The 23,742-nt window shown below is 37.3% G+C and overlaps 4 protein-coding genes and 2 pseudogenes across 4 annotated transcripts; 4 read left to right on the forward strand and 2 right to left on the reverse strand.

Moving 5' to 3' along the window:
• Positions 1-2,894: 2,894 nt before the first annotated feature.
• On the forward strand, positions 2,895-4,438 carry LOC106444036 (auxin-responsive protein IAA19). Its single transcript, XM_013885570.3, has 3 exons — positions 2,895-3,385; positions 3,828-3,921; positions 4,018-4,438. The coding sequence occupies exons 1-3, from the start codon at positions 2,986-2,988 to the stop codon at positions 4,106-4,108; spliced, it is 585 nt and encodes a 194-aa protein (XP_013741024.1). The 5' UTR covers positions 2,895-2,985; the 3' UTR covers positions 4,109-4,438.
• A 1,121-nt stretch (positions 4,439-5,559) lies between these two features.
• Positions 5,560-8,318, reverse strand: LOC106439414 (coleoptile phototropism protein 1-like). The gene is made up of 2 exons (XM_013880856.3): positions 7,396-8,318; positions 5,560-6,308 (listed from the first exon to the last, which is right to left on the reverse strand). The coding sequence occupies exons 1-2, from the start codon at positions 8,155-8,157 to the stop codon at positions 5,748-5,750; spliced, it is 1,323 nt and encodes a 440-aa protein (XP_013736310.2). The 5' UTR covers positions 8,158-8,318; the 3' UTR covers positions 5,560-5,747.
• A 2,783-nt stretch (positions 8,319-11,101) lies between these two features.
• On the reverse strand, positions 11,102-11,848 carry BNAANNG26280D. Its single transcript, XM_013880857.3, has one exon. It carries the CDS (start codon positions 11,746-11,748, stop codon positions 11,413-11,415), a length of 336 nt encoding a protein of 111 aa, XP_013736311.1. The 5' UTR covers positions 11,749-11,848; the 3' UTR covers positions 11,102-11,412.
• Positions 11,849-12,019: 171 nt separating this feature from the next.
• LOC106439416 lies at positions 12,020-14,311 on the forward strand (annotated as a pseudogene).
• Positions 14,312-14,563: 252 nt separating this feature from the next.
• LOC106442222 lies at positions 14,564-16,152 on the forward strand (annotated as a pseudogene).
• Positions 16,153-20,626: 4,474 nt separating this feature from the next.
• Positions 20,627-22,800, forward strand: LOC125607175. The gene is made up of 2 exons (XM_048777009.1): positions 20,627-21,854; positions 21,935-22,800. The coding sequence occupies exons 1-2, from the start codon at positions 20,627-20,629 to the stop codon at positions 22,798-22,800; spliced, it is 2,094 nt and encodes a 697-aa protein (XP_048632966.1).
• The last annotated feature ends 942 nt before the right edge of the window (positions 22,801-23,742 follow it).

Here is a 23,742-nt window from a genome sequence, read left to right on the forward strand (position 1 = left end):
GTAGGTTAATCGATGGTTTATAACATATGGTTGAACTACTCTCATAATTATTGTGATATATGACTATATATATTAGTACACTTTTTAGCTCGATCGGTTAGAAATGTACTGTTTAAGTGTTTCTAAATCTGAATTTGAGTGTAAAATTAAACCCTTTAACCAAAGAAAGGAAAAAAATAATAATTAAGAATTGAAGTTTAAAATTCTATGTATGAGTAGGTATGGTTACGCTTTGAAAATATTACATCTGTCATCAAAACTAATACTGGTATTATGCGTATAAAAACTATGGACTAAACATTTATAGCTTGTGGTTGACAAAAAGCTGGTTTCTATGTGAAATTGTTTGGTTCAAGTAATTCTTATTTACGTACGTTCTTAGAAGTTTATGATCATGCGTTTGAGATGTAAAGGCAAACGTTTCTCTGGCTCAAGTTATGTACCAAGAAGTTTTTTTTTTCACTGGTACCAAGAAGTTTAATATGTATATATAGGTACCAATTTTACAGATTCTGAATCGGAGCATTATTTGGTTTTATATCTCAAACGCACAACTGTCCTCTTTTACATCTCAAAATGTTAACTTCAACTTTCATTAACCAAAAAATTTTACAATGAGATTATACCTCCTACGAAATTCAACCAAAAGACAATGGAGTAATCTAGTATCACCTAAAAACATGTCTATGGATCGTACGCTACCTAATAGAGACTCCATTGTACTCTTGCAATTACATGGGACGAGTCCACACTAAGAGTCAGTATGGACCGCCCCTTAAACCACACCTACATTCTAACACTAACTACAAAGATATAAAACTATTTCAACCAAATTCAAAAAGAAAACTAAGGGAAAACTAAGTAAGCTCAGAGCAGTTGATGTCTTATGATTTGAGTGCAGTACATGACCAACCGCCATAACACCCGGAGGTGCATTTTCCCCTGTGTAAATTCCAACTGGAAACATTATCTCAAAATGCTGTTTCTTAGTCACTGGAAACATTAAAAGTTAACTAAACAAACAAGAAAGATGGGAATAATGACTCATCTCTCTCTCGCTTTATGCGGTTGTATTTCATATAATCTCACGTGGCCCAGCCTGTTGATGTTCATCAATCAATCAAAGTTGTAGACAAGAGTGAACCCACACTACACACGGTCGATTTTCTTTTCTATGCGTGTGTCCCTACATCTCTTAAGCCCATCATTACTTCTTGTGTTTTATTGGTACTGTGAGCAAAATATAGTTAGCAACAACCCAACAACGCGGGTCTAGCTAAGTTTGAACTCATTGGAGACTTTTTTTACTCCGTTCAAAGTCATTGGTTTGGAAATGTGTGTACTGCATGAAGAAACCCTAACTTAACACACATGGTTATCGGCTGAGATATTTAGCAAAAAAAAAAAATGGTTATCGGCTGAGATCAGTTCTTTTGAGCACCCACATCAAGGGTTTCTTTCCTGAATCACTGAAGATTTTAAAATTATAAAAAAAGGAAAAAGTAAGAAAGAGAATCGAAACATAGAAGAGAGAATGGAGAATCAATTGGTCTTTCAAAAGCGATGTGAAGATGAAAAGAGATTTCGAGGATACATGTCACTCTCCAAGTAATTCAACTGATTTAAAAACATCAAACACAATTTTATGACAAAAATAATATTGTTAACGGACCGTGAAAGACTTTTTTGAATGAGGATACTCTTAGAGCAGTTCCAACGCTGTTTTTTTAAGAAGTTCTTAACTTAAAAAAAATCATAAAAATATTAAAGTAAATGAGCAAAAGTTCTTAAACTAAGGAGGTTTAGAACCGATTGAAACATTAAAACAACAGCTATCATCTTATTAATGTTTCTAGAGTTGTAACAATTAAAATATTAATTTATTTTTTTTCTTTTAAAACCCTTTACCATCACGGAGAATGTTGTTCTTAGGAATTTTATTTACATGCAGACTAAAAATAAGATTTACAATAGGTAATTTACATCTGCATTAACTGAATCGATCTGATCTATACCAATTAAACCTAATACGATCGATCTGAAAGTTGAACCAAATTATAATCTGATTTAGGTGTCTCAAAATCAGATCAACTATAAAGTGAACTTAACAAAAAAAACACAAAATTCAAACAAGAACTTAGAAGCTATTCATTACAGTTTAGATCTATGTCATAACTGATACAAACTTGGACCTGGACCAAAACATATAACACATGCTATCTCAATCGTAATTAGATTAATACTGTAATCCCTAGTAGAAAACTAACATCGTACTATATTTACCATCTATACAAAGTATATAGTTGGTGTAAGCTCTCTCTCCATGTGAGATTTATGCGGTGACCCATCAAAATCATTGCTGAAATATCTTATAATTAAGCTAAGTCTGTTAATTTCCAATTAAAAAATGGAAGAAGGGATAACAAACATATCCCAAAATGGTATAGGATTTGATTTTATAGTCCTATACTCTTATTAGAAATGTATAGCTAACTGATTTTTAAAAAGTATACTGTGATTTACTAGGTAGAACAAAAATCTTTACAAAAGGAAAACACATGGGATGTTAGGAGAAAGAGATTCAGATTCCAATAATCCAACGGTCAGAGAAAATTCACAAGAATATTTTCACAACCGTAGGATCTGTTCCCTTAACCACCTTGTTGTGCCGGTCTTTATTAAATTTGTAGAAAAATTAGAAAACAGCACCAAACTTATGTCTCTCATGTGACCGACCACCGCAACATCAGTTGACCTGTCTTTGCCCCCACTTTGTCTCCCCACACAAACTGAAACTTAGATATCAAACTGACTCAACGTATCGATCTCTGAGTGGTTTCCATAGGTTTTATCGTGTGGACCAACGAAGCAACGCATAAAAGCACGACGCGGTATAGTACCATTACTACAATAAGAGAAGTGTGCGAGAGAAGAAAGTTCTCATATTTCAGAACTCTAACGAATAACAAAAAAAAAAGTTAAAAAATGGAGAAAGGTGGACTCGGGCTTGAGATAACTGAGCTGAGACTAGGTCTTCCGGGGACGGAGAAGATGATGAAGAAGAGAGGTTTCACGGAGATGATCATGACGTCGTCAGGAAGTAATAGTGATCAATGTGAAAGCGGTGTCGTTTCATCAGGTGGTGACGTAGAGAAAGTTAATGAGTCTCCGGTTGCGAAAAGTCAGGTGGTGGGATGGCCGCCGGTTTGCTCTTACCGGAGGAAAAACAGCTGTAAGGAAGTTTCAACAACGAAAGTGGGGTTAGGGTATGTGAAAGTGAGCATGGATGGTGTGCCTTACTTGAGGAAGATGGATCTTGGTTCGAGCCAAGGTTATGATGATTTAGCCTTTGCTCTCGATAAGCTCTTCAGTTTCCATGGCATTGGTTAGTAATTTAATTCTCTCCTTAGATCATGTGAAAAAAAAAAAATTAATCCGATTGTAAGAGAGGTCACTTTAAGAACTCATGCGTTTTAAAGGTAATTAATGCAAGAATTATAGTTAGGTTAATTAATGTGTTAATAGTTTTAGATTTATTTATCACGAGAATTTCAGATTTAGATTATTTAGGTTTAATCCTAGAAATCTCTGATGATGAGTTTTAGCTTTGATGATCTGTACGTGGTTTAACTCCAAAACCGTCTCATAATATCTGAAAACTTTGTAGAAAAACTAGAGATTTACTATTCATTTACATTTCATTTTTTTGTTTGTTTGAAAAAAATAATTTAAATTAGCATGTTTTTATACCAGAAAACTGACTTTTCTACTTATCAGTTATCACAATACAAACAACATCTAAATAATGTGTACATATATATTTGCAGGAGTGGCCTTGAAAGATGGTGATAACTGCGAATACGTTACCATATACGAAGACAAAGATGGAGACTGGATGCTCGCGGGAGATGTACCATGGGGGTATGTTCATATCTTTTGACTTAGATTATATTTCACTACAAACATATATGTCACAGTTTATATTTATATATGGGTTTGGGTGATTTAAATTTGCAGAATGTTCATAGAGTCATGCAAGAGGTTGAGGATTATGAAAAGATCGGATGCTACAGGGTTTGGGCTGCAGCCTAGAGGAGCAGACGAGTAATATGGTGACTTGACCAAGAAGCAAGGCACTGGTTGAATAATTTAACCTTTAAACTTGATCAAGATCCTTTAGAACATTTTTCCTATTCATTTTATATATAATATATGTTATAGTGTTATTCTATAAGACAATTTAAGTTATAGTTTGCATAATTCTCTTCAGAAAGTCAGCTACATATATTTCTTGAGTATTGAGTTAAGACATTAATTTGTTTAAGATCCTATGTTATTCGGATTCATATACTATAATACCTGCAGGAAACCTTTGTAGCGTTTCCATGATTTCCTTCAAAAATTTGTTAATTAATTTAAGCATAATTCACTTTGTTTATTCGGATCCATATACTATTATATTATATGATGATCCACTATGTTGCTTTTGAAATATTTATTTATATCAAGTTAATACACCGACATGTTCGGCATGTCGATCCTTTTTCCTCGACATAGTCTTTCTGTAGAACGTAAGATTATGAAACGAACTCATATGATTTGTTACAACTATGACCTACCTGTGTTTCTTGTAGGTAATGCCATGTGCATTTCAAACCAGAAACAGCAAAAATTTAGCCCATCCCTTCCAATTCAACATTTTGTTTGGGACCGAATTAGTATGCCCATGATTACATATACTCTAATACTTTTGGATTCGTTGTAATGCAATCTTTTAACATGATCATATGGGTTACAAAAGCCATGATCGTTTTAAGTCTCTTGTGAAAACAACTTAATCATCTATGGTAAGGGTATATATTCCCTCGTCAAACAATGAAATTGTCACACTAACTAACACTAGAGTCTATTTTCAGATTCTCATGGGTCAGGATGCTTCACTTAGTTTGTGGCATGGTTCATTACTTCCACACTGATTCAGCTTCCCCTCTTGCTTGGGGTTGTGATAATTGGTTCCCTTGCTCAAGTATATACACACATCCTCTAACTATCTTCCTTTTGTTTGAGATTTTAGTGTTTATGTTTGTTGTCTGATTTCAGTGATCAGCTCCTGTCTATTTTTTGCTGCTATAAGTTCCTCTTTTATTAAGGAACCATAGAGTGAGGAAGATGAAGAAATCAGGAGAGAGCGAGGGAAAGGAGATGTTGAGAAACGGCTCCATGTTTTAACTAGGAGCCAACAGCAAAACAGTCCACATGATCTTCAAGCCGAAAGAAGCAAGAAGATTGATGAAATGATATAGAAACTGGACCACAAGTTCCCTCTACTTGAAAAGGTTAATGAGGAAGATGTGGACTAGCCGTTACAGGCTGATGAGGCAAACAACAACAACACAAACAAGAACTGAAAGCTTTCATAGAAGCAGAATGAGTTTTGATATGAAGAACACACCAGAGAAGAGTGGCAGAGATAAAGTGGTGGAGAGGTCAGAGAGTGCTAGAGCTGTCAGAAGGATTCCATCATCTCCTTCTCCCATCGTTAAGAACAACATCATCAAGTCACCTCTCCAAACAATCAAACGAGCTATCAAATTTCAGACTACATCTTCATAACATGCATTTTTGTTTCTAAAACGTGTGATCAATTTGGTGATTCATTGTTTGTGTGTAAAAAAGACTTCTTTATTGTTGGTCCTCCACGTGTAATATAGTAGCGTGTTTGTTTTAGTTTATCCTTAATGCAAACATTAAGACATAGATTTTCTCCACCTTGAAGGTGTTGTTCTTCCTTTAACAAGTCTTGTCTTCATATTCCCCGGAGTCCGTGGCTCAAAGCCTTCACCATTATCACCTACTTCTTCCTCATCGTTCATCATCTTTTCAACGCCAACACTTCCTCTAATAGAAGGTCCTAACCCAAGCCTCTTCCACCGAAAAAACCCTTTACTCCCACCACCGCTACTCTTCTTCTCCATAAGCCTCTCCATCTGCATATGCATTGCACCGCACTCACTCTGGAGCCTCAACACATCATCTCGAAGCCTCTTTATCTCCGCTTGCTGGACATTCATCTCGCGTTTAGACAAGCACTGTGGTCCAGAGCCTGGCTCGGAGTAATGTGAGCCAGATGGACTCCAGTCAGTGTGACGACTTAGCTTTGTCTGCTCAGTGAACAACACTCTGATGATTGATCTCACAGGTAAACGATCGTTCTGAGCTGCATGTAGAGCTGCTTCTGGTGATAGCTTTCTGCTATCGATGAGTCTACACAGTTCTTTCCTTTCTTGCTTCATCACCTGAGGATGTGCCTGTAATGGAATTTGAAAATCTTGAATTGAGTCTCAACTTCAAATATATAAACTTTATGTTGATTTCTTGGGGATTAAATAAACCTATTTTACCAAATAAGATATTTTTCCAAAAGCAGAAATAATATAAAGGTTTAAAAAAATACAAATATGGATCTAAAGAAGGGCAATTGTCAATAATAGCACATTTTGAAGTTTATGTCTCAAAAATAGCACTAGAAGGAGAAAGTCACAAAAATGACATTCATTAAAGGGTAAAATATCCCTAATACCCTTGGTTTAAAATTAAATAAACAAACAAAAATAAATAAAAATAATAAAATAAAAATAAAAATAAAAAAAAAAAAGAAATTTTTTTTATAGTTTCAGATTATGTGTTTTCAGATTCGAAATTTTTATTTTTATTTTTTGAAATTTTTTTTTATTTTTTTTTCAAATTTTCTTTTTATAATTTAAAAATATTTTTTGAAACTGTTTTTAAAATTTTTATTTTTTATTTTAGTATTTATTTTTTATAAAATTTTAAACCCTAATTCCAAAACCCCACCCCTTAACTCTAAACCCTAAGGTTTGAATTAATTAACCCAAGGGGTATAAATGTATATTTACCTCTTTAATGAAACCTACTTTTGTGACTTTGAACCTTGAATGCTACTTTGGGAACAAAAACTTGGTTTGGTGTTATCCTAGTCTTTTTCTCTCTAAAGAATTACTCATTCTGTTTCTAAAAATGCATATTTTTGTGTTTCACACATATTAACAATATTAAAAATTAAATATAAATACATAATTATCTGCAATTAATTGTTTTCTACAACTTTAGACCAATAACATTTGAATAAGTGCAATTTAGTTTTCTAATTTTCTTTAAATAATTCTAAACTTACAGTTTCCATTATTAACTAATAAATTTTGCATTAAAAAAAAATATATCATTTTGAAACAAAATTTTATTGTAAAACATTTATCTTTAAATTCACACAATTAATAAACAAACCTTAAAAATGAATATTTGCCTCCATATAGTTTTTTTTTTGCTTTCTTCATATTAGTCTCGATTTATTGACAAACACTTTATTATCATTACCTTGAGATATGTATCAATGGCGCGGTACAAGCCATCCTCTGTGGTACGAGCATGGCTAGGCAGAGCTTCGGCTAGTGATATAAGCTCCGGTAGAGTCAAACCACCGTCAATAGCAGCTTCAGCGAGGTAAGAGTCAACAAGCTTGGCCACTTTAACGAGAGCCGCACCAGTCTTAACACCTTCACTGTCCAAACCAGCGAACTTCTTCACGAGACGAGTCACGAGCTCAACGTCGAGCAAAGTCCCGCACGTGTGGCTAAACGAAGGTATCATGAGCTCCTTGATAGAGGCTTGGTCCAGCTGCCAAGACACTCTGTTCTCGAGCTCCGTTAAGTAGTTCTGATTGGCTCCGACCATCTTCGCCGTCCTGAGGAGACGGAGGAGGAAGTTACATGGAACGGAGTCTTTCTCCGGAGGGAGGATTCCGGTTAGAGTTTCGACGAAAAAGCGTTTCTTCATTACAGAAGCCGTAACGCTCTCCGTCGGTGGTGGTGGTGGTGCCGTGACGGCGGAGACGTTACCGGAGAGATCAGGGAGCCACTTGGAAGCGTAATGAGCGATGATGGAGCCGATGAGGTCTGGTCGGATGCCTTTGGATTTGATGCCGGTGATGGTTTTGACGAAGTAGTTCATGTCTTGGATAGAGGCTTCGTCGAACCAAGAGTAGTACTCCATCTCACCGGCGGCGAAGGTTTCTTGGTGATAATGGGACGGTGGATTGGCGTAGACGGTGACGGGTTCCGGCGAAGGTGGTTTCTCCATTTTGTTTCGCTTTTTTTCTTTCTTTTTTTTTGTCTTTTCACCGTGAGCTTGAAGTTCAGTGTGGTAGAATGTAGAACTAGTAGAATGGTTTTTATATTGTAAGAAAAATGATGGGTGGTCCTTTTACATTTTCTTATAATATATGATTAATATTCATTCCGTAAAACTTTGATATGTATTCATGCAATTTCATATTTCAGTGTCTTCATAGTTTTTCATTATTTTTAATAAATTAAGAAGGTAATAAATCATGAAAATAAATGTTTTATGGTTTTATATGAGATGATACATAGAATACATGATCCTAAATTCCTAATGTTAAGAGGATTGAGAGCCTGTAGGAAGATAAATATAAGAGAAGGATGGAGACAATACCCATCTTAATTACATAATTGTCTTATTACAAAGGGAATATAATCAATGCATAAACGTGTCCTTATTCATCTCCGCCATGACAATGGTAAACCGTATTCTAGTGATATCGATATATTGCAAGATATATAATAAATGAGTTTTTACAGCATCGGTTTAATCTCGACTGTAAAACTGATTTTGGTTGGTCTAAACAAGAATGACCTAGAAAGGATCATTGTTTGACGAATTCAAACAGTAAATGTTTTGTAAAAACAGGTTATATATATAACAAACGAAGTACATTCATGAATGAATGACTGCGAGTTTGATTGTCAAAAGAAACTAACGAGGTAAACTTATAGTATATATTGAGCTAAGAAAAAGACAGTGTTTTGGGAAAGACAAAAGAATCAGAGTCTCTCTTATTGCTCTTTTGTAATATCCTTCTCTCCATGTGGGTTTTGTAGTGAAACGACAATGCATGGTCCCGGTTTCGAGTTATAATGACCATGCCGTTTGTCTCATCACACACACGTACATGCCAAGAATAAGATTCTCTCTCTAACGTCTCTTTTTGTTCCCATTGCACATTCACAACACATCATTAGTGCGATGACACACCAACCGGTTTAGCCCGTTGATGGCCCATTGAAGGTCTATCTATCTACACATATGGGCTTGGCTGTTCTTTGGTGTTTGGGTCACCTTTACACAAACTGATAAAGATCATAAGAAGCTTGATTTTTTTTTCTCACATAAGAAGCTTGATTTCATTTACCTTTTCATAGTACATATGATGAAGTTGTTCTAATAAGCTGTATTTGGCACCATCAGTGAAGATGTTGTGCAGGGAAACTTACATAGACAATTGGTAGAAGAGAAGTCACCACGAAGATAGTTAGATGCAGTAACCATGGACTTTCAAAAAGCACAAGTGAGAAAGACTATGATTGGTAACCATCATTTAATGGCAGAAAAATAGTTAAATTGCGAAAAAATTTAATTAAGGCGCAGAAAAATTTTAAATTTGTGGAATGGTGGAATCTATTAAACTGATCACACTATTTTATATAGTATTCAATTTTATATAATAAAAAATAAATATCAATAATTAAACTAGTTATTACAAAATGTGAAAATAACTAAAATTTATCTAAAAAGATTTTACTTCTTATTTTAAATATCTAGCTTATCTTTCAATACGTTCTAATAATAGATTGACATTTAATAATATACAAATTATATTATAACTTTATTTACAACATAACTATTTATCATTAAAAAAATTATTGCTATGTATTTTAAAATTTAAGATAGTATTAGCATATAATTTAATAGTAAGAAAGTATTGATTTTATAAATTATTTTGCCATAATCTACTAGAACTCACTTTTCCACTTAATGAATTCTGTCTTAATATTTTTGTTAGCGTTTTTCATTCCACAATATTTTGTTGATCGGTAAAATACTTGTGAAATGACGTATGATACGCCATTCCGAGTTACCAATCAAAACCTACATATGGGTGTGAACTTGGCAGCAAAACCCAAGCATTCCTTGTCGGAAATGTAGCAGTTCACTATGATCCTTACCATAGTTGGCAAAGGCGGATCTAGGAGAACATTTAGTTGGGGACATTCAATAAGATTGCAAAGTAACGCGTATGCAACAAGTAAAGGGGCAAGGTTGATAGTAATACCATCATGAAATCATAATATATACAGTATTCTTCCATCTATTAACGACAAGCAGGGATAACGTAACTCAGTTGGTAGAGCATCATCTCTAGTGGATGGGTGCCGCATGTTCGATCCATGCTCTCTGCATATTGTTATTTCTTTATAATTTTAGTCCGTGTTCTAAAACTCGGCCGCCTAGTCGATTAAACGGCTGAGAAATCGCTATAGGGTGAGCAACTGTGGCGAATTGGAGCTATGCGCTCAAAAAATCGGATTTGAAAAAAAATTACTTTTTTTTTACGTTTTTGGACCTATAAATCTAATAATCTACTTTATATTTGTGCAGTTATGGCAAAACAAAAAGAAAAATGAAGAAAATTGTTACAAAACCCGTCAAAATCCCATAGCCATCACGTTTTTACAGTTGCAGAGAACTAAAAGCATAAAGAGAAAAATGATATGTAAATGACGGTTATACCTTTCATTAAAAAAAAACCTAAAAGACTATTAAAATGCAGTAATAGGGCTTTGAAGTTAGATTCCTTGGTTAAATGCAAAGTCTTTTACCACTACACCACACTGTATTTACGTTTTATGTTACAAATATTATACATAACTTAAAACAAATCGCCGGTTACTTCCCAAATAGTCTCCGCTTAATTGATTCGGCGCAAGACCCTATTCGACCGCACGCGTAGCGCCTACCGCGTTTCTGAACAGGGCTTTAAACCGGTTATCGTCTTTGGGTGTGATACTAATTGATTCGATTCGGTTTGGCTTTTCTTACATATCGCCTCTCCGGTTCAGCAGAAAAGATATAAATCATCATAAACGGGCCGAAATATGGGCCTATTAAGTAGTTTATGATACAATTTTGTAACCACATTTATTAATACGTTATGGATCCAAGCTTCTAATAATAGTTCTGATAATTAATAAGTTTTTGGGTAACACACGTGAACCCAACTTTACACTTGTCTTAAACTTCAACTAGAAATCCAACGGTCAGCATTATTGTATATTTATATATTGGTTAAAAAAAGCTAAACTAAATGACAATCCAACGGTTGACAAGAAACAACAACGCGCACGATCTAGATGGACGACGATACGCAATCCAACACGGTTCTTGAGGAGTAACATCGATCAAAAGAGGTTGTTGATCCGAAAAAGAAATTTTAGTTCGATGAATTATTTATTTATTATCCGTGACCCGATCCAATTACTCGTTGACCCGAACGGACACGTCAGACGCGAGCCGTGACGCGATAGCGGAATGATACATGACTTCGTGGAACGTGGAGACTTGGGCGATTTTCATGCGGAGCTGCTTCGCCTTCTCCTCTGTGAGACACCTCCGCGTAGTTTTATCCAGATCTGAATCCAGACTAGCCGAGGAGCTGTTGTTATTGTTATTCACGTAATCTGGTTCCGATGACCAGCCGAAGAGAGGAGCCCACCATGAACCGGGTTTCTTCCCGGTTGGATCCGGTTTTCTGATGGATCCGGAAGATGCACGGATCGAAGGGAGAGCGGAGCAGGAGATGATTGTAGCCATTGTAATGGATCGTGGGATTAATCCGAAAACGTAAAGAGTGTTTATTTGGGGGATAAAGAACGTGGATTGGTTATTAAATTTTGTTAAAATAGATTGGATATTTATAGTGTGGGTTGCGCAACGAAGGGGTATTATCGGGGAAAATGTACAGCGTTGAAAGCGATATGCACCACGATAGTTAGGGTGGAGATGAGCGCATTGGATCATTGTTGTTTCTTTAGTAGATGTGGATAAGATTGAAGGCGTGGAGCTGAGCAGCGTTGTTTTGCCAATTGGGCAATGTTTCCATCTGTTGCACTTTTCACTTTATTTGGTTTATTTATTTATTTTGCGATATTTATTTTTGGTTTTTTCTTTTTGACTATGTCCAAGTAGACGTCTTTATTCATTGGATGTATTATTCAATTATTTTTCAAAGAAAATGAGAGAGTTTTATAATCAGTTTTCTTTTCTTCATAAGTTTGATTAATTAACATATTCGTAAATAAGTAAATAATTGTTGGTGGTATCAAAAATTTCTTCATCAACAACTTCCCAAAAAATGCATTGAAATTACATGGGCTCAGATATTTACTTTATATCGACATTCACAGAAATAGGCACACAACCCAAAAATCATATTGGGTTAGCAGGTTTATTTTCCTACATAAAACCCACTTAATATCACTACTACATGTGTAGTTTGACACGTGTGTAAGTGTAGTGCCTCACGTGCGAGTGACCAATTTGGAATTAGAAATCTCTAATCTCTCTCCAAAGGCCACAAAAAAAGGTTCGAATCGGTGAAGAGGTTTGGCTAATCGCTCGAGGTTTGACCTGAGATCACAACACAAACAATTGCTACTCGAAACCCTTCCGAGTCACCATCACGATGTGGAGAAAAATCGTCTCTTCCGGTCTCAAAACCCTAGCCGCCGATGTCGTCGCCGCTTCTCCTTCTCGTCGATCGATTCCCGCCGCAGGGAGACCCGTCGGCTTCTACCTCTCTGCCGATCGATCATCCGTTTCTGCTCCCGCTCCTTCGTCACTCGTCATTTCAGCTCGGAACCAGGTGATAAATCGTTGCCTATAGTTGTTTCGGATTCAGATCTCGGGTTTGGGATTTTGATCCACATGCTATGGATTTAGTGGGTGTAGAGGGTGGTGAATGACTATTATAACCCTTTTAAATTTGCAGTGGGGACCCATGCAAACAAGAAGGTGGAGGATGTGATGCCCATTGCTATTGGACATGAGAAGGAGGAGCTTGAAGCTGAACTTGAGGTGATTCCTAATCTTTGAGTCTCTATGTATCTTAATGTATGTGTATGAGTATGACACTGTGATGCAAATGTGTTTTACTGCAACTTCACATGTGATCATATTGTTACCCATGAATGAAGTTTAGGCGTTAAGTGTATGTTTCTGCTTGATTGTACTCTTCAGTTGAGGAACTAAAGTTTTAACTTTTTCTTTGTTTTCCTGGAGCAGGGTAGGAGGCTGCTTGACATTGACTTCTCCGAAGGTCCTTTTGGCACAAAGCTTAGTGTAGTTTCTATTACCAGTTTAATATATGGTCCATTGTCTGTGACGTTTATTTCCACGATGATGACGAAAATTTGCAGATGTCATATATAGCATGTGCAAGTGTCTGTAGATCATGAAAGTTAATTTCTTAGCATTCTTAAGTTTTCTTTTTTGCATTTCTGAAATCATACAGGAGTATGGATGTATGAGGGCTGAATTTTTGCATTTGATCTTATCATTGTCTCATGTCACTTTATCTCTTGAGTGAGCAACATTCATTCTCGTTTGGCTAGCTTTTGTTAACAATGCTGTCATCTTTATTGATACCAAAGTGTGTTTACCTCAGGAAGCTCCTACTATTGTGAAGTCCTACTATGACAAGCGGATTGTGGGGTGCCCTGGTGGTGAAGGAGGTAAGCTCACCTCGTCTTCTCTTAATGGCATATACTCCAAGTTTCTTTTTGTTGTCTTTGTTGAATATTTCATACATGTATCTAACAAACCAGTGTACACATTATCTACCAAAGACTTATCTAATTTTTATTACTCTTGAAAACTGCAGAGGAGGAGCACGATGTTGTGTGGTTTTGGCTGGAGAAAGGAAAGTCTTTTCCGGTCTGCACTCAGTACTTTGAGGTTAGTTAAACTCGTTTCAGATGCTCTAAATTGTAAATAAATCGAATAGAGTCTCATCTCTCATAGTCATAGGTCAGGATAATTAGTAAAAGGACTAGAGCAAGAACCTCGTGAGGCTTTCCTAATATTGACTAGGTTAAAATGTATGTTTTTGCAGCTGGAAGTGGTTGGTCCTGGTGGACCTCCTGATGGTCACGGTGATGAAGACGATGAGCACCATCACTGAGAGACTAACATTTTGTTTTCAGGGTTTTCAAATGTTCTACATTTCTTTATTAGAATAAACAAATATTTTTCGATCCTTTTGAACCAACACTCAGGCATCGGAGTTTCTAAATGCCAAAACTCTTATGACCGTGGTTCCCCCTTTTTTTGTAACAACTCTTCTTACTCGCATGAACCAATCTACTGTGCCACAACATTTCATGTGTTTTTTTTATAGATTTATCACTCGAAAACCATCTCGATTTGAAAACTTTTGCTTTTCCAAAACTTGTAATGGTTTAGAACTCGTCATTTATTCTAATGCTTCATCGTTCAAAAGTGAAACAGACAATTGATCAAAAGCTGACACAATCAAGACATCTTTCGCGTGTTCGAACTCCGGCTACTGCACCATTTCCGCTAAACTTGTCACGTACGAGTTAAATTAGAATCTCTATTCTTCCACCAAAGGGGGCATCAGAATCGTCTCAGAGTCATCATCGTTCGTCACCATGTGGAGAAGAAACGTCTCCTCCGGTCTCAAAACCTTAGCCTCTGATCTCGCCGCGGCTTCTCCTCCTTGTCGATCGATAGCCGCCACCGCGAGACCCGCTGGCTCCTACCTCGCTGCCAATCAATCAGCCATTTCTGCTTCTTCTTCTTCCATCATCCCTCGCCATTTCAGCTCCGAATCATGTGACACATCGTTGCTACAGATCTCGATTTTGCGGTGGATTTAGATTTATAGGATGGATATAGAATATGTATTGGTATCTGAGATGATTAATGCGTTTGCTAAAACGAACCAAGTAGATTGGTTTAATACTCATATTTGATATGTATTGGGGCTCTGTAGTAGTATAGACTTTTGCGAAGAAGAAGGTGGAGGATGTAATCCCCATTTCCACCGGTCATGAGAAGGAAGCTGAACTCGAGGTGATAGCTAATCTTTGAGTCTCTATGCATTTTGTGCAAACGTGTGAAACAATCTTTCTGCTTGATAACACGCTCCTTGTTTTTTTTTGTTGGGGAATAGGGGAGGAGGCTGCTTGACATTGACTTTCCTGAAGGTCCTTTTGGAACTAAGGTTAGTTGAATTTCTATTTTTTTTTAAGAACTCTTTCTTGTAATACCTGAAATCATAGGTGGGTTATATGACTAGCGCATGCTGTATAATTGTATAACATAGTTGAGATATTTTCATTTGGAGTAAGCAGCATTTATTCCCGTTTGGCTACCATTTGATAACAGCTTTGTCATCTTTATTAATTCCAAATTGTGTTTACCTTAGGAGGCTCCTGCTGTTGTAAAGTCCTACTATGACAAGCGAATTGTAGGATGCCCTGGTGGCGAAGGAGGTATGTTCATCCCATTCTCACTGTCTCTAGTGTCGTAAAACGGATGAGAAGAGGCAAAAAAATGAATGATTGTTATCGTTGATTATTAAAGTGTTTCTTTCATTATTTGCAAACTGTTTGGAGCACTAGATGTCTATTAGCCATTGATTTTGGTCTGATGTACTTTGCAGAGGATGAACATGATGTTGTGTGGTTCTGGCTGGAGAAAGGAAAGTCTTTTGAATGCCCTGTTTGCACTCAGTACTTTGAGGTAAGCTTACAACTCTAGTATCGGATTTGCTTTAATTGGTAAATAAACGAAACCGTAAAAGGATTTAGAACAAGAACTCGTTGAGATTTTGCATTTATGAATATTGAACTGGTTAAATGTATGTGTTGCAGCTGGAAGTGGTTGGTCCTGGTGGACCTCCGGATGGTCACGGTGATGAAGATCATGATTCATGAGCACCACCACTGACTCCGGCCGCGCGTTTTGCTTTCTTGAAATATTTTTGATTTTCTTATAGTTGGAATAAGAATAAATATATATGCTGCTGGTGTAACACAGTTGAAAATGTTTTTGAACCTTTTAGAACAACACTTGTCGGAAGTTGTCGGCATGCGAAAACTCTTACAACCGTTGTTTTACTTTTGTAAGATTTTTTGTATCAGAATCACTCTTGCCTTTTTGCTTATTTATATATTCACATTTTATTGTTTATGGTTTGATGTCTTTTCATATTGGACGGTTTGATCGTGTCATTGATTCCTTCTGAACGACCATATAATTCAGTAAATATATCATCGAAAAATCGATTTTCTTCCAAAACCTTGTTTTTAACACTAACTAACTCATACAATGCACCTACATTTTACATTTCATTTTTTCTAATAACATAAAAGGCATATAATATAAAGACGGCGACCAAAAACGGTGGAGGTCAACACCGCTTTGATTCTCTGGCGACGTAACTGTGTTTATGTGTTTAGTCTCTTTTATCAACGTTTTCTTAAATTATTATCTCGGACTCAAAGGTTAAAAACTTAAGACCAGATTAATTAACTTGAATTACCGACAATGGAACTTATGTAGTTCTTAATATTTCAGTATAGCGTCAGTTACGTTATTATTTATTTAATACGTTTTTTTTTGGTTTCATATCATATCATTATATGTTTGCAATGAAAATATGAAGCAGAAACCTAAATACTACTAGTACATATATATCCCTTATATATTAATTGAGAAACATTTGAAAAGATGTAACCTCAATTTTGTATTAATTAAAAGAGGCCCCAATGCATAGGTGGCACTCAATTAGGTAGTCAATTACATTCAATTGAAAAATAAGTAGGTCCACATTCGATTTTTATATGTTGTTAGATACATAAGTTGGTCAAACTATATGATATAATGATATGATATGATATTTTCTTTCCTTAAAGAAAACCTACGGAATTACCATAAATGACTAATATATATATGACAATTAATGAGTTTAATAATAAAGATTTGATAACAATGTATATCTCCTCCATCATTTTTTGTTTAATTTTATATTATTAAAATAAATTAAACAATCAAATTAGCTATAAAAATAAAATTTAGATTTTTTCGTATATGTTATATTTTGAATTTTTAAAAACGACAATAAATGACTAAAACTATTAAAATTATTATGTTAAAAATTAATGATCAATGGTTTAACATTTTTATTATAAGAAGATACACATGATTTTAAAACCATATGAGTAAAAAATATCATTTAATAATAAAATAAATATATATATATATATATATTAAACACTATATACCATAAGATTACATAAATATTTTAATATTAAAACTTTCAATGAATTTTCAAGAACATTTATAAATTATAAACTTATTAAAAATTTCAGATTGAAAATTTTGTTATCGATGATTTAAATATTTTGTTATAAAACGATATGAACGATCATAGAACCGTATGATTATAAATTCTTATTTAATAAATAATTATATAAAATATACTATTCCTAGAAAAATAGGTTGGTCCATCTTAACTTATATTACACTTTTTATTAAACTAACTATCGAATTGATAAATAACGTACCAAAAAATGTTTTGCACTTTCCTTAAATAAAAGCTACGAAATTACCTAATATGATTAACGTATATGTGAAAATTAATTATAATGAATAATAAATATTTGATAACAATTTTTGTATCTTAGTTCTTTTTTTAATTTTATATTATTAAAATATATTTAAAAATCACATTAAATATATAATAAAAACATTTATAATTTTTTTTATATGTTATATTTTGAATTTTTCAAAACGTCTATAAATTATTAGAAATTTGAAGATCCCCACTCTGAAAATTTTGTGATCAATAGATTATTTTTTTTGTCATAATAAGTTACAAATGATCATAAAATTGTATTAAGATGAATTTTTATTTAATATTATAAGAAGATACACATTATTTTAAAACCATATGAGTAAAAAATATCATTTAATAATAAAACATATATATTATATATATATATATATAGATTATAATATATACCATAAGATTACATAAATATTTTAATATTAAAACTTTCAATGAATTTTCAAAAACATTTATAAATTATAAACTTATTAAAGATTTCACATTGAAAATTTTGTTATCGATGATTTAAATATTCAGTTATAAAATGATATGAATGATCATAGAACTGTATGATTATAAATTCTCATTTAATAAATGACTATATAAAATATACTATTCTTAGAAAAAATAGGTTGGTCCATCTTGACTTACATTATATTTTTTATTAAACTAACTATCGAATTGATAAATAATCTACCAATTTTTTTTTGCACTTTCCTTAATTAGAAGCTACGAAATTACCTAATATGATTAACGTATATATGAAAATTAATTATTATGAATAATAAATATTTGATAACAATTTTGGTATCTTAGTTCTTTTTTTTTAATTTTATATTATTGAAAGATATTAAAAAATCACATTAAATATATAATAAAAACATTTATATTTTTTCTTATATGTTATATTTGAATTTTTCAAAACGTCTATATATTATTAGAAATTTGAATATTCCCACTCTGAAAATTTTGTGATCAATAGATTATTTTTTTGTTATAATAAGTTACAAATGATCATAAAATATAACGCGTATGAATTTTTATTTAATGAATATTCAAACTAAATAATATATATATATATATATATATATATATATATATATATATATATATATATATATATATATATATATATATATATATATATATATATATATATATATATATATAAACACTAATGATTTAAAGCAACAAGATTGGCTGATCAATTTAGTCGTCCAGTTGAAATCTTTCAAAAGTATGTGAAAAACTAAAGTCAAAGTAAATATGGATTTAGAATAGTAGTTATATTTTACTAACCAAATACCGAGAAAAACCGAACCGAACCGAAACCAATCCGATATCCGGATTAATCCAAATGAAGCCAAACTATTGTTTCATTTTCCAAAATATAATAAAAAATAATAACTTAATCCTGCGCAAGGCGCGGGTCTTATCCTAGTATTCTTTAAATAACAATAATACTAAACGGGCATGTTATCGGAGAAAAATCCCGAGGAATATTGTAACATCCCGGGCCCGGCCCAAAAGGGGACTCAAATGCAGGAGGCCCAAGAAGAAGAAACCCTAGACATAACCCCTCCCACTGCTTATAAAAGGAGAAGTTCCCCTAGGGTTCAGCCACAAGAGAGACAGCAAGCGAAGCCCTGCCCGAGCAGAACCCCGCCGCCGCCTCCGCCTCAAGCCGCCGCCGCCCCACCACCGGCGAAGCCAGCCGCCAGCCGCCCGCGAAGCCCTAGCCGCCGCGACCGAGCCCCTAGCCGTCGCCTCCTTGATTCAGTTTCGTGCAAGCAACTGAGATCTGAACCCTAAAGGTAAACCTAAGATCTCTAGTTCTAAGTCATTGGAAATGACAGATCCTAAACCCATCTCTCTCTTGTGTGAATCCAATTCTCTAACCAGATCTCGAGAAGTGACTGTTTCCCAAACCTAGATCTAGACCTACTTCTGCAAAAAGCTAAGGTGAGGACTTGCTGTGAACTTGTCTCATGTTGAGTAATCAATGGGACTTAGTCCTTTGTTAATCAGATCTAGATCTTGTGTGTATGTGTGATATGTTATGTGATTGATCTTGTTTAGACGGTAGTACATGTTGAAGTGATAAGAACATAGGCATGTTAGGGTGGTCAAGAAATGATGATAAGATGATGAGACGTGTTGTGAATGATAAGTGAAAGATGTAAGAATAAGTACGAATAAGGGATCATATAGAGAGTCTAAGGTTTGTAGGTGGGGTAAGTAGTCCACGCTAGGTATCCATAGGAGATGTGGCGAATCCACATGAATATGGAAGCACCCATAGGAGATGTGGCGAATCCACATGAATATGGGGTAGAAGCCTAGTGGGGGGCTACCCACTGAGGAAAAGAGGAAAAGAGGAAAAGAGGAAAAGAGGAAAAGAGGAAAAGATGAAAAGGATATGCATTGTAGGGTCTTTAGTTCATGTCGGGTAGTATGGGATTCTGTGTGATAGATCTTATTAGCTCATGACTTGTGATTGTTTGCTCTTCCTGAGCTGAGTTCGTGGGTTCCTAGAACCTGCCCTCACTGAGTATTGTGTACTCACCCCTCTTTTTACAGGTATGGCCGAGAGGGAGCGGGAGTAGATGTCCGTATGGTGCAAGTGTTTTCTCGAGTCTTTCATTTGGATTCTTTTCTTTCCGCCATTTCTTCCTAAGTTTTATTCGACATTCAGTTTTTAGTTGAGTTCGGTTTTATGTAAGACAGTTTGGGTTTTAATAAGAGCTTTTTGAACGAAAAGGTTTGAGTTAAAGTATTTGATAGGGTTCATCGGGCCAAGGCCTTTACAATTGGTATCAGAGCGGGTTAAACCCACCCGGTGCTGTCCCGGGTGGGTAGGGAAGGGTCGGGTAGAAGTAGGAAAACCCGGGTTTCAAAGGAACTTCTTCCGAACGTCTTTCTAAGTATTTCAAAAAGGGTTTCAAAAAAAAAAAAAAAAAAAAAATGCACCACTCGGACGGAACTCCTAGCTCACTCGGTGGACAATAGAATTTGAGTAGAACCGTGGCTAATACTCCTTCACTTGTCAACAGGATGCCTCCCAAGAATGCCAGAGTTGCAAGGCCAGCTACGGCCAACCTGAGAGCGACGCGACGGGTCACCAGGTCCGCGTCTCAAGCCTCCAGCGAGGCAGAAAGCCGAAGAGGGGGCGCACCTGAGAATGAGAACCCAGTGGAAATGCCGAACGTGGCGAATGCAGCGCTCCTGGCAGAACTGCAAAGATACCGCGATGCCTATGGGGGTCATCTGCCCAATGGTGAAGCCGCCGCAGATGCGGGGGACAACCCCATACCACCCGGGGCGGCCCAGAATCCGCCACCGCCGCCTCCACCCCCGGCAGCGCCTGCGGTGGTGCACGCCCCCGGACCCAACTACTGGGACATGCTGAGACACATGAAGAGTATGCAGACGGAGTTTTTCAATGGAAAGGCCGACGCGATTGTCGCGGATAATTGGAGACGTCAACTCGAGAGGAACTTCGCTTCTGCAAGGTGCCCACCGGAGTTCCGTAGGGACCTGGCTGCTCACTACCTTAAAGACGACGCACTAGTGTGGTGGGACGAAGTGGTCGAAAGGTCACACGGGATACGACTGACCTGGGATGATTTCCTGGAGGCATTCAATGGGAAGTACTTTCCCTTAGAAGCCATGGACGCGATGGAAAGCAAGTTTCAGGACATCCGTCAAGGGTCGAGGAATGTACGAGACTACGGGGACGAGTTCAACCGACTTCGGAGATTTGCGGGTCACTACCTGAGTGATCACGACTTAATCCGCCGTTTCCTCAAAGGTATGAGAGTGGAACTGAGGAATAGCTGCAACGTGAGGGACTATCGTGATGTCCATGAGCTGATTGAGAAAGCCGCAGAACAAGAATCAGGGCTCGAGGAAGAGCGAAAACAGAACCAGAACTCCCAGAACCGGGGTACCAAACGGCCCCGGGATGCACAACCCGCGGCTGAGCCTGCTCCGTTAAGGCCCGCATGTGAGAGGTGTGGACGATTCCATGCAGGGGAGTGCAGGATGGGAGCATGCTTCACCTGCGGCGAGCGCGGACATATAGCGAGGGATTGCCCGAAGGAGAGACAAGGCCAACGCAGGCGCTGTTACCGCTGCGGCCAGGAGGGACATCTGGCGTGGGAGTGCCCAACACTCCAAAGAGGAAACGCGGAAGGGGCACAACCCCAACAGCAGAGGGGGCAAGCCGCAGGGGCAAGAGCGTACGCCGTCGAGGGTCGCGATGGAGCCGAACCGATCGCGGGTACGTTTGATTTAACAATACGATTATGTTATATGAAAAGAACTGTAGTAGTCGTGTAGCTTAGCGTTAGTGTTGTGTAGGGTCTGTCGCGGTCGGAGGAGTGACAGCGTTCACTCTCTTCGACACCGGGGCAACTCACAGTTTTGTAAGCCCTAGACTTACGCGTGAGTGGGACTTTAAGGGGAACTTCAACACCATGGTGACGGGAGTCGAGACGGCAGGAACAGAGAAAATGGCCACGAGGGGTAGATATGAAGAAGTACCGGTGATCCTCGCAGGTGTGAACTTACCCGGAGACCTGCTGGAGTTAGAACTGGGGCGTTACGAGGTGATCTTGGGAATGGATTGGCTAGCACAACACAGAGCCGTGGTTGAGTGTGCCAAGGCATGCGTTAGGATCCCGCTTGATGGGAGGCAAATCGTGTACAGAGGAATGAGAACTAGGACCGGAATAACTGTGGTGTCGATGACCCATGCTGAAGAAGCAATCCGGAAAGGAGGAGAAGCCTTTTTAGCCACTATTGAAATGGTGGGTGAGACCGAAGCGCCAGATCTGGAGAGTATCCCTGTAGCAGCAGAGTATGCCGATGTGTTCAAACCACTACGCGGACCCCCACCTCAACGAAATAACGCTTTTACGATTGAGCTAGAACCCGGAACCGCACCGGTTTCCAGGGCCCCCTACCGTTTGGCGCCTGCAGAGATGGCTGAACTGAAGAAACAACTGGAAGAACTAGTGGAAAAGGGATTCATACGTCCGAGTAGCTCGCCTTGGGGGGCGCCGGTACTCTTTGTAAAGAAGAAGGATGGGAGCCTCCGACTGTGCATCGACTACCGGGGATTGAACAAAGTTACCGTTAAAAATAAGTATCCCATACCCCGTATAGACGAACTTATGGACCAGCTGGAGGGAGCCACTTGGTTCTCGAAGATAGACCTCGCTTGAGGTTATCACCAAATCCCTATTCACGAAGAAGATATTAGGAAGACAGCTTTTCGTACCCGGTACGGACACTACGAATTCGTAGTAATGCCCTTTGGACTGACGAACGCGCCGGCAGCTTTCATGGGGCTAATGAATGATATTTTCAGAGATTATCTGGACCAGTGTGTGATTGTCTTCATCGACGATATCTTAATTTACTCCAAGAGCCGGGAGGACCACAGACGCCATTTGGGTATCGTACTGGACAAGTTAAGGGAGCATGGGTTATATGCTAAGCTTAGCAAGTGTAGTTTCTGGCAACGTAAGATTGGGTTTCTGGGTCATGTGATCTCCGAAGCAGGGATAGCGGTGGACCCCGAGAAGATCACCGCGATCACGAAATGGCCAACACCAAGTAACGCAACAGAAGTACGAAGTTTCCTCGGGTTGGCGGGATACTACCGCAAGTATGTTTTAGGGTTCGCCACAATAGCCAGGCCACTCACCCGCCTTACAGGCAAGGAGGTTAGGTTCGAATGGACAGAGGCGTGCGAGGAGGGATTCAAACAACTAAAGGACATGCTGACTAGAGCCCCAGTACTGGTCCTACCTAGACCAGGGGTGCCATTTGTGGTCTACACCGACGCCTCCAGGGTCGGAGTGGGGTGCGTACTCATGCAGGAAGGAAAAGTGATCGCCTACGCGTCCAGAAAACTGCGGAAACATGAGTCTAATTACCCGACACATGATTTAGAGCTAGCGGCAGTGGTATTTGCATTAAAAATCTGGAGATCGTACTTATATGGGGAGAAGGTACAAATTTTCACGGACCACCAGAGTTTGAAATATGTGTTCACTCAAGGAGATCTGAACCTACGGCAGCGCAGGTGGATGGAACTACTAGCAGATTACGATCTGGTCATCGATTATCACCCCGGGAAGGCAAACCTGGTGGCAGATGCC

Source organism: Brassica napus, chromosome A3, assembly GCF_020379485.1.
Source record: "Brassica napus cultivar Da-Ae chromosome A3, Da-Ae, whole genome shotgun sequence".
Taxonomy (NCBI): domain Eukaryota; kingdom Viridiplantae; phylum Streptophyta; class Magnoliopsida; order Brassicales; family Brassicaceae; genus Brassica; species Brassica napus.